The 11,898-nt window shown below is 41.4% G+C and overlaps 1 protein-coding gene across 2 annotated transcripts in view; it reads right to left on the reverse strand.

The window, feature by feature from the left end:
• Positions 1-11,898, reverse strand: part of rbfox3a (RNA binding fox-1 homolog 3a) — a 227,843-nt gene that overhangs the window by 70,217 nt on the left and 145,728 nt on the right. Inside the window, exon 4 of one of the 2 annotated variants that reach the window (XM_034227530.1) lies at positions 6,756-6,899. In XM_034227530.1, the coding sequence (XP_034083421.1) occupies positions 6,756-6,899 (144 nt within the window). Of the gene's footprint in view, positions 1-6,755; positions 6,936-11,898 lie in introns of both variants that reach the window. The other variant, XM_034227531.1, reaches the window with a different exon arrangement.

Consider the following 11,898-nt stretch of genomic DNA (forward strand, 5'->3'; position numbering starts at 1 on the left):
AGAGAGTTTTCAGTCCGGGAAATTATTTGAGGTGCAGCCCTAGATTACAGATTTCAGCCACATCTTGAGAATGAGAGAATTGAATCAGTGAAGTGGTGCTGTGAGTGCCAATTATCATTCTACCATTAAAACCCTCTTCCCCGGCCTAGTAATTTCCCTCCAAATGTGTTGTTCTAATTATGAATTAAATTCAAATAAGCTTGGGTAATGAACCCAGTTTTATTCCTTTACGAGGCCATACCCTGTGAGCGCCTGCATTGCTGCAGTCGTACACACAAATCTGGCTTTATTCCTGTCCTGAGCTGGACTTCTAGAAGTGTTTGAGGGAGTATCACAGTTTATTATTGTATAATTCTCAGAGATAGACCTCCAGCTTGTGGCGGCATCACCTTTGATTGAACTTCTTTATATGGCTTTGTTTAATGCATTCGTATTGCTTTTCTATTACAGCTTTTGCTGAAATGACACAGAATTCCATTTGCTGTAATGCTCTAGTTATTGCCTTTGTTTGCATTGTGGTGGTAGTCTAGCAGAACCATAATGGGAGATTGAGCCAGTTGCTCACAAGTCTCATTTGAGGTGAATGGGGTACAGTGTCACTGGAGCCCTATTGTGGCAAATCTGGATGTGGTATATGAAATGCAATGCCAACAACCATTAATCCTCAAAGTTGGACCATTAAAAGACAGAAAAGAGAAAAGTTGGTTATGAGAGTGTAAACTACACGTGCCTGTTTGTCTTTTACGTTCTTTGCTATAGCAGAAAACAGTGAATCAAATTGATTAAACTGCTATGTGAGAAAAAACAGCGGTTTGAGAGTTGCTGGGTCAGCATTTGATTAAAAACTTTTCTAGAAAGCCTAAAAGAATGATAGGTCTCCAAAGAAATATAGGTTAACTATTATTTTACAATGTAATTAAAAAGAAACTGACTCACTATACTGAAGACATTTTTGCTGCCAACAAAATTCCATGAAATGAGTTGAAACTATATAATTTTAAGACCTTTGACAAAAATGACTAACTCTTATTTCATTGTTTTGATGCAGATGAGTAGAGGGCCTTTAAAAAGGCTGTCTTTGCTTTATTTATAGTTGTGTGGATCATTTCTAACTTTGATAGTAGTATTATACACATCAAGTTAGTTGCTGAGATCTGGGAGCGTTGTCAGAACGATGGACACACAAAGCATCACGGGTTGTAGAGAAGGAAGGACCCAAATGAATGAGACAGGAAGAATTAACAAAAAATACCAAAAAAGAACAGGACAGAACTACACGTTGCAAGAACCTGACAAAGATTAAGCAGGACTCAAACAGAATCTGAACTAATGAGGGGGTGAAGTGCTCAGGTGATTGCAGGGCTAAAGGGGAGCAGGTGAAACTAAAAGAGTGGCAAAGTCACGCCCATCTACTTTTATTACATTACATGTCTCTTGTTAGATGCTTTTATCCAAAGCGACTTACATACTCAATACTGTGGGCAATCCCCACAGGAGCAATTTGGGGTGAAGTGTCTCAGGGACACAACGACATGCTGACTGCAGTGGGGTTTGAACCTGTGCTCCCCTGATCCCAACACCAACGCTCTACCCACTGCGCCACACGCCTCATCTACTTCTACTTTTCACTTCATTCTGAAAGAAAGAGGTGAAATGTGCTAACGTGACGGCCATCTTGGTGTTGGTGACGTATGCAAGACCAGAGATGTAGTTCATTGAGCGCTTCACACAAAACAATGTGTTACTTCACAGTTTTACGACACATTTTAATTTTTTTGACTTGCAAAATTATCTTTTAAATTGAGAAACATCATATGTGTAATTCATTGCACAATTCAAACGGGATCAAAAGATAATCTTTCTCTCTCCATTGACTTCAATATATGATTTTTCCAAAATAAGGTCCCATGGAGGTCCCCCGGAAGGGGAGGGACTTGGCCTCTCTATAAGGCCAGGTCACATAATCAAACAGGCAGGAAAACACACACAGACAGGGAGTAGAAGCAGACATGACACAGATGGAGGGAAACCTCTCAATAAAACAGGAGACCAGTAAAAAGCATCTTAAAATGATCTAACATGATAAGAATATCCTCAACTTCAAAATGGCTACTTACAGTTGTAAGCTTTTGATAAGCATTCATTATCCCTGTGTATCTAACCTTGTTCAGCTGCTTTCACTTGAATGTTTTGACATTTTAATTGCACAAAAGTACATGTCTAAAAGGGTATTTAGTCATAGAATATTACTTTTTAACCTTCACTTTTACTGATAGAAAAGATGGTGAAAACTATGAAATAACCCTATATTGTGAAAAAACGGAATTATCATTAGGTTGAACGGCTATGTTGTATTCATTGTCATACAACTGAATATCAATTGTTTGCTATGTTTGCTGTTTAATAGAGCAGCATGAAGGATACATGTTCACTTGTTTAGATGGAAAGGTTTCCTGGCCCAGGGATTTGGATGCTAAGTCTTTGTGATGGTGCTGTTAACAGGACTGGATGACCTCTTAGCACCACTGATTGAAGTGAGAGCTACCGGATTGTCTGTCTCTTCTAATTCCTTTCTCCTGCTTCCCTATCCGTCTGTTTCTTTCTTTCTCACAATCTGTACTTCACCTCTACCTGATGATTTCACTGGGTAATTGTGGTGCAGTGTCCTGTGCCCTGGAAACTTCACTAAATGACTGTTGGGAAAAAGTTTCACGCCTTTTCAAGAATACACACGCTAAAACACAAATCTAAACACATGCACACATAGCTCACCCATAACTGGAGCTGTCACCCTATACTTAATTAGGATAAACTCCCTTTTAACCTCGCTAAGGAATCCAATTAATTATGTCTCCACTGATGGGTCAAATCGAGAGCTGTGAGGCTGGAAAAGGCGAGGAGGTCATCCCCCTCCTCCTGGAACAAGGTGACTGCAGGAGCAGATGTTCCACTCCATTAGAGGAATTGGGAAGGTGGGTGGTGGTGTTCAAGGGGGGTACATCTCCAGTCTTATTATAGTATATTAAATGTTAATGCTGGATGTGTGACAGGTCATCTATACTCAGTAATGTGAAATTGTGTGTTAGTGTTTGCATGCATGTATAGGTAAACTTCACCTGGGTGCACTTTCTCTCTCACACACACACACATACTGGTTTTTATCTGAATCGGGGACCACATTTCTGTATGGGGACCAAGGTTTTGAGGTATGCAAAAATCAAGTTCACTCGCAACTGCTTTATACACACACACACACACACACACACACACACACACACACACACACACACACACACACACACACCACACACACACACACACACACACACACACACACACACACACACACACACACACACACACACACACACACACACACACACACACACACACACACACACACACACACACACACTAGGCTGTCTTCAATTCTTCAGTATGGTACTAGCTGTCCCCTATCTTTTTTCCACCTTAGTCCATTTCACTTAGATATTCAAATATGCAGAGATGCATTTGCGCGGCAGAGACTTCTCTCCATCCAATGGTGGATTAACGACTTTTTACAATTATTTTATAATTAAATAATTAATTATTTAACAGTTATTTAAGTTAAATAATTACTTCCCTGTACATTTCCTGTATTATACTTGTAAACACCATGTTTTATTAGCAAAGAGTTGAAGAACTACAGTGTGGCTATCCACCACTCAAAGTCTCCAAGAGGGACATGGAAACACTAAAAAGGATCTGGGTAATTTGGGTTAGGGGTCATACGGAGGTAAAGGTGTGAATTATTTACAGCTTCACAGAGCTGAATGGAGACACTTCTAGTTGCTGTTCTAGACTCAAGCACATGTGTTCTACTCAATGAAGGGGCCAGTTTTATGAATGAGTTCTATTTAAAGTTTTGTGCATTGCTGCAAAGAAGTTTTTACTTCACACTTTGCAAACACATTTTTTGTTAAATCTGCTGAAAATGCTCATGAAAGCATTTCACGAGCCCCGTCTTTGATCTACCCTGATGTTCTGATTCCAACACTGACTCCCCGTTCTCCTCTGTTTCTGGGAGGTGAGGATTTAAAGACGCTGTGATAAATTCTCTGAATTCAGCAACAATTAATCGATTTGAACACAAGTTAGCTGATTGATAAATGATTGTGAAGTGATTGGTTCTTGGGAAAGGAGACAGTGAGAAGAGAAAATGATGAACTGTGTCGAAGGTTGAATACCTAAGCAAATTATTCCCCAACATACATTATATACATTTTTTATTTGGTTCAATTTAAATTTGTTTAAGTTTAGTTTTTTATGTTTTTATTCATTTATTCTATTGAATTTTTTTATAGTTTTCCTTCTAAAATGGAGCAACTGTAACACAACTTAAAATCATTATTCATTTCATTTCTTTGAGACATTACATCACAATTAACATTAAGGGGTTAACAGCCTATTAAATACTATCAGGGTATATGCAGGAATCCTGAAGTCAAATGTAAAACATTGGCAACACACTTGACCTCACATTGACTATATACAGTATGGATTGTCCTTCCTCCTTATCTTCCAACCATTTGGACGCTAACTTGCATTTCCCCGTAACGATGCTGTTCAACAACCGGCGTAAACGGGCCTTCGCGCGCTATCAAGCAGTGAGTGTGCGATGTCCTGTTCAGATGACGTCACATCCAACGGGATGCCATAAATAAACTACACAGAATCACACTACACACCTACGCAATGATTACATTCAGGCAGACTGTAGAATACAACCTCTTTGGGCAATTTATATACTTATTGAAAACAAGCTACAAAATGTAATACCTTGGAAAATGACGTTTAATACTTTTTAATAGCCTTAATTTTCACTAAATTGATTTATCAACTTGTAATACTTTTTAACAACTCTCCTGTTATCTCAATCAGAACAACCTTCTGGATCCGCACCAGTCTGGTTTCAAGGCAGGTCACTCCACAGAAACTGCTCTCATTGCTGTCACGGAGGAACTGCACACTGCCAAAACTGCATCCCTCTCCTCTGTCATCATCCTGTTGGACCTGTCTGCTGCATTCGACACGGTGAACCATCAGATCCTCCTTCGCACTCTCCACAAACTTGGAGTTTCAGGCTCTGCTCTTTCCCTCCTCACCTTATACCTGAAAGACCGTACCTACAGGGTGACTTGGAGAGGGTCTGAGTCCGACCCTTGTCAATTAACTACAGGGGTCCCTCAGGGCTCTGTTCTTGGTCCCCTCCTCTTCTCCCTGTACACAAACTCGCTCGGATCAGTCATTAGCCCGCATGGTTTTTCTTACCACTGCTACGCTGACGACACCCAATTAATTCTGTCCTTTCCCCGCTCAGAGACCCAGGTCGTCGCACGCATCTCTGCTTGTCTAGCTGACATCTCTCAGTGGATGTCTGCTCACCACCTCAAGCTCAACCTTGACAAGACTGAGCTGCTTTTCCTTCCGGGAAAAGATTGTCCCACTCTTGACCTAACAATCAACATCGGCACCTCAGTTGTTTCCCCGACTCAGACTGCAAGGAATCTGGGTGTGACCCTAGATAACAACCTGTCCTTCACTGCAAACATCGCTGCTACAAACCCGTTGCTGCAGATACACGCTTTACAACATCAGGAAGATACGTCCCCAGCTGACACAGAAAGCGACTCAGGTTCTGGTCCAGGCTCTCGTCATCTCACGCCTAGACTACTGCAACTCCCTCCTGGCTGGTCTACCTGCATGTGCCATCCGACCTCTGCAGCTCATCCAGAATGCAGCGGCTCGTCTGGTCTTCAACCTTCCTAAATTCTCCCACACCACTCCGCTCCTCCGCTCGCTTCACTGGCTTCCGGTAACTGCTAGAATCCACTTCAAGACACTGGTACTTGCTTACCGTGCTGCGAATGGATCTGGCCCTTCGCACATCCAGGACATGGTTAAACCGTACACCCCAGCGCGTGCACTACGCTCTGCATCAGCCAAACGACTCGCTGCGCCCTCGCTGCGAGGGGGACCCAAGTTCCCATCGGCGAAAACACGTGGGTTTTCTGTCCTGGCTCCAAGATGGTGGAATGAGCTCCCCATTGACATCAGGACGGCAGATAGCTTACACACCTTCCGGCGCAGACTGAAAACTCATCTCTTTCGACTCCACTTCGAGCGATAGAATTATTAACAAAGCACTAATAAAGGACTGGCTTATCTAAAGCCAGTTGAGTAGCACTTGAAATGTTTGGCTCTATGAAACCTGATGTACTTATATGATTCTGTTTTCTTCAAGGTTGTGTCTTCCTGGTCGAATGTACTTATTGTAAGTCGCTTTGGATAAAAGCGTCAGCTAAATGCAATGTAATGTAATGTAATGTTAAGACCCCGCGGACACCCTGACTATATACTATACTAGAAGTTGATACAGTTAGTTAATCTGCTCATAATTGATCTCCCATTTATGATTTACTTTGCTCATGATTCTAGTGTTGCATTTCCTGTCATGAATCTTTCTAAGATTGCCTGTGCTACTGTTCTTGACAGTAGCCTACAGGCAAGAGCAGGAGTACAGTGCTGTAAGGTGAGCGACATTCCACCTAGATATTTATGATTGCCCTGTAGTGCAGCATATCTCACTTTAATAGCATTGTGTGTGTGTGTGTGTGTGTGTGTGTGTGTGTGTGTGTGTGTGTGTGTGTGTGTGTGTGTGTGTGTGTGTGTGTGTGTGCGTGTGTGCGAGTGTAGTGCAGTTGTCATCTCACCCCGAACATTTGCCGGAGGTCAGGATCTCGGAAACGGAACGGGATGTTGGAGACGTGTAACCTCTTGGGCTGCTGCTTCTCCGACGAGTCGCTGGATTGCAGGTGAAGCTGGGAAACCTCCGTCTGTGCAGCCTCTTCTGCCTGCTGCAGGGAAACACACAGCGCGCTACGCATTAGCTCCTGTTGTGGGAGAAACAAAGTGTTGAGATAACTTAAAGAATACCCAAGTGAGAGGCAGGATGATGACTATCATTGAAATTAAGTGGCATGAAGGGAACACATCCTACAAAGGTGAGGATTGAAAGTGGTAAAGTGGAGGTATAGTGGAGGCCAAGTAGAGGCCCAGGAGGCTTTTAAGAGTTTCAAACACCACTCTGTATCTTCCTGTTTAGCTTTGAATGTAAATTCAGGGCCTTTCTTCGCTCTCACTGCATTGGTGTGTGTCCTGGGAGATTAAGGAAGCTCTCTAAGATAAATAAGAAAAACATTTAACAACCTGTACATGTTAACACAGAAGCTAGTTGTGTCTAGTTCATATCTCAACAAAAGCCTTTCCTTAAGTGTAATGTAATCCTCCCTGCACACACATCCAGCAAACTGAGAACACAACCTCGTAGGTAATATCAGCTTAAAAAAGTTTAGCAGTACTTTTTAACATGCAGAGATTCGATAAATACAGCTTGCATGACAACGTACACAATATGGCACAGTCAGGGGTTGAATTGGGATCTGTTATATGGGGCCATCTTGGTTAATAACATTACAAACACATCTTTTCAAATATAGAAAAACCTTTCCATTTCAAAGTGCCATTTTCAATTAGAAAGCACCTTTTATCATATTTCTTTGTATCATTATTAAGATCACAATTATTGATCATGCTTAATCTGGGGTACTGTAAAACTCATAGTCAAAGCAGAGAGACACCTTTACTAAACCAGCCAAAACTAAGTTGAAAATTAAAATAAAAACACCGTGATCGCTGGCTGCTGTCTGACGATTAATTATGAGGGCTTGATTTGATATCAGCAGAACTTATTTTTGGCAGAGCATGCACTTTAAACACAAAACACATTGTTAAAGAAGAGCAAGGCTGATGATGCAAGACAGTTAGATTTCTGGTCAAAAAGCTTGTTGGCAATATTAGTTTCTCATTTGTTCTCATATAATGACATTCATTCAAATGTAATAGCTAGTAATGAAACCATAGAGCAATATATTCATCCGACTCCCTGCTTATTTATCTAAGAGTTTATTCTACTTTTGAATTCGGTTGGATGGGATGGATTAGATTGACTGGCAGATTACTGCCATGTCAGCAGTAATGTGGGTGCTCTACTTGAGTGCTCCGGTACAGAGGGAGCTTAGCCTGAAGGCAAACCCAACCACTAACCAAGGATCTACATTCCAACAATGAGCTGAAATAAGTTTATTTCACAAAGTGGCCTTAGAGAAAGGGTGAAGAGCTTGAACATCTGCAAAGAGCTTAGAGTGGAACTGCAAGTCCTGCAAGAAGCCTCCCTGTGGAGGTAATGTGGGCTCCTAAGACCCCTGTGGACAGCCAGAACCAGCTGTCAATGTCAAAGTCAATGGATTTATGACTGAGTTTTTGGTTGGATGCCTTAAATAAGGTATATGGTCATGAACACAGCAGAGAGCGGTGCAGGACTGAGTTCTAAAACCTGATATTGAGTTAGCATTTTACCACTTTCGGATCCATAATCCCAAAGGCAACCATTTTTTGGTGGAGATTCAATGTCTTTATACAAGCTTGCAAGATGTTCACTTTTTGTTCTACGACAAAAAAACTGTCAGTAAATGCCCCACTTGTGAACGCTTTTTTGTTTTAAAAAATGGCTAATTAGTGACTAAATAAGGCTTTTTAAACGTCATAATGCGAAATATTAGCCACCTTTAGCTTAGCGGTGGTGATGTGAAAGCATGGGACCGCAATGTATTTAGCTATGTGGACATAATCCTGCTGAACAAAACATGTACGTAGTTATCATAATCTGTGTTTGCCAATTATGTTATGTGGCTTTTTGGTGAGGCAGCCCTTGGATGCTAACTTCCAGGTTGGTCAACACAAATGAGTCATCACTGCACCACTCTATATATAATAATAATATATTTATTTTGGGGGGTGCCTTTCATAACACCCAAGGACACCTTAGGGGCAATATAGGGAACAATTAAAACAGTGGATTTAGTGAAGTATCAGCCGGGGTAAGACAAGACATACAACAGGAAAATGGACTATAGAAGGACACAAGAGGACACAGGGTACAGTTTATAAAGAAAATGCCAGTTTGAACAGGTGGGTTTTTAATGTTGTTATGGAATCAGACTGTCGGATGTGTAGTGGCAGGGAGTTCCAGAGTCTGGGAGCCGAGCAGCTGAAAGCCCGAGCACCCATGTACGGTTGAATATGGATGAATGTATTAGCTAAGGAAGCAACATCAGGTCCTGTGTAGTTCTGGGGCCAATACACCATAGTTGGAAGCTGTATGTCCCACTTGTATATTTGGAACAAGCCCCAGGAACAGCACAGGGCTGTAGTGAATTGGCTGAGTTGCAACAGTGGTATATGCAGGTCATGTGATGTATTTAGCACCAAAAATAGTTCACACACACACACACACAATCAGAAGACACAGCTGTAAATCAAGGAAGAAAATATTCCGATAGTCACATACAATCTGAAGTAAATGTGTAATATCACAGTGTGAGCCATTAGGTCAAACACAAGTCCTTGTTTACAGGGGTGTTCACTGAATTTATGTCAGCAAGATTTATTACAGCCTTAACTATGGACTAACTGTCCAATGTAGATAAAATGCTGGCTTTATCCTGCTCTGCCTCCCTTGGGCTGGCAAAGAAAATGGCTGGCCACCTGTTATAATTAAGCTAGTACAGCTAATGCTGCAGGCCAGGGATGGATAGAGAACTGGAATATATTGCTCATGTAGAAGTGCTGTTACTTTGATATTAAAACAAAAAATACATTCATTTTCTAAGCATGTTTACCTTGAGTATACAACTGATCAATTACAAACATTACCATGTTGCTTAAAGGTCCCATGTCATGCTTTTCCGGTTATTACCCGTCCCCTTGTGTTATGTAGCTTTTTCTGCATGTAAACGGTCTGCAGAGTCTAACCCTCAAAGTACACCCTGTAGGGAGTAAAACTCTAACACAGAATATACCTGTCTGTGCTGCCCCAGAACGCCTCGTTGGACATTTCTCTTTTTCCATTTGTTTCTTCCGGGAACCGCATGACGTCATGCGGTTCCCGGAACCAAAATGGACCAATCCGCGGAGCTCCTCACACACCTGGAGGGGTGGGGACCTTTAGCCTACATTTTCAACTAACAGGGAGTCCCCTGGTTGGTAATAGACGAGTTGGGATGGCGGAGAAATGCTCTTTGCAGACCCATTCTCACAGCGTTAAAAACCTTTTTCTTTCTCAATATCAAGCCACACTTATTGTTTTTACTTCGGCTGTGAGTGTTTGTGTGCTCAGGATGAGTTTTGCGCTGTCCCGCTGACCCGGAAACCACACCAGTAAGCCAGCTCAGTGAGCAGCGAGCCTCTCACGTCCTGACCAATCAGAGCACACTGGGCTAACAGGGAGGGGGGGGGGGCAGGAGCTCCAACAAGCCGTTTAGGACAGAGTGAATACAGAGATGCTGTATGAGAAACCAATGTGAGTTTGGAGGCCTAACCCTAACATCACTAGCAATAACTAGAACAAATAACAAAAAATCCACTATTAATAAAAATAACTAGGCAATTTACTTTATAAACGTGCAACTTTAACGGCAGAATAAAGCATCACAGAGGCAATACAAAGATGTTTAGACAATATAAACTCTGCAGCTTCTACTCAATCTCAAAGAGTAATATAACGTGTCAACTAAACCTCTTTGGTCCCACTTCACTCCTCAATTTAAAAACGTTAGAGCTTGAAGAGGCTCTCCAGCCACATTAGGGGTTATCAAAAGCTGCAGCTTGGTCTTACACACCTAACTGAAGGTTTCTCTGTGGATTAAGAAGTTACTGCTAGATGTAAGTATTTTGGCCAGATCTAAATCTAGTTTAATTCTTACAAGTTTATCATTCATTAATCTCTTTTTACAATGCAACGATGCATTCAAACATGGACATGTTGCATGGATATGTCTTTGTTCTATCTAACGGAATGCTAATGTATCAGGGCATTTCATATGGCAGGACACAGCCATGGGTAAAGCAGTGACATCCTGTTCCTACTGTCACTCAAACAAAAGACAGCTGTTGCTATCAATGCTATTGATTGTTAAACTAGGCGATTCACTTTATAAAGGCTGGCAGGGGATACGCTTGTAAAAGTCGTACGCAGCAACATTTTGTTTTTGACAACGTATTCCCTACAATTGAATTACAACGTTACCACTGTGCTAAGGTTATACCATTGAATAACATTGCATCCTTTATAGAACTGTGATTGGCTGAGTCGCACACATATTTCTCAACTGTAAATGATCAAATGAACGTCTTTTATCTGTTACATCAATTCCACAGAGGACAAATACTGCCTTAAGAATGAAGAACATCTCTACCATCAAAGTATATCCCAATATCCTTCACCTTAAATTGTTTTGAGAATTCAAGTAAAATGATTGTTAAACTGCTACTCATTGACTTGTAGAGTTTCTTCTTCAGAATTTTTAAACTGTACTGGTGCAATGTTTACAGTGAGAAGCAAGCAGGAGAGAGAGCCCAAATAGTTGATATACATAATTAATCAGAGCAACATGGGGAAGTAGGGGTTGAAAATAGAAGGAATGAGAGATGGAGATGGAACGATGATGTCAGCTAAACCTTCCTGATCAATGAGAGAGCATTGAGAACACTAAGGCAGGGAGGGCGAGGCGCTAAGTGCTGATTGAAGAGAGAGCGTTCCAAATAGAGGGATAGGAAGGTAAGGATAATGGCGTTCCATCTCAAAAACAGCACACAACTCACAATCCTCCTGCAGCACTACAGCTACACTTCCACATCCACTGAACAACTGTACTACTAATTGTAACTTAATTAAAATGTTACTTTGACTTGTGTATGATTTAAACAACTTTGTCACATACACTTGATAGTTCTCAC

This window comes from Gymnodraco acuticeps, unplaced genomic scaffold (assembly GCF_902827175.1).
Source record: "Gymnodraco acuticeps unplaced genomic scaffold, fGymAcu1.1, whole genome shotgun sequence".
NCBI classification, from domain to species: domain Eukaryota; kingdom Metazoa; phylum Chordata; class Actinopteri; order Perciformes; family Bathydraconidae; genus Gymnodraco; species Gymnodraco acuticeps.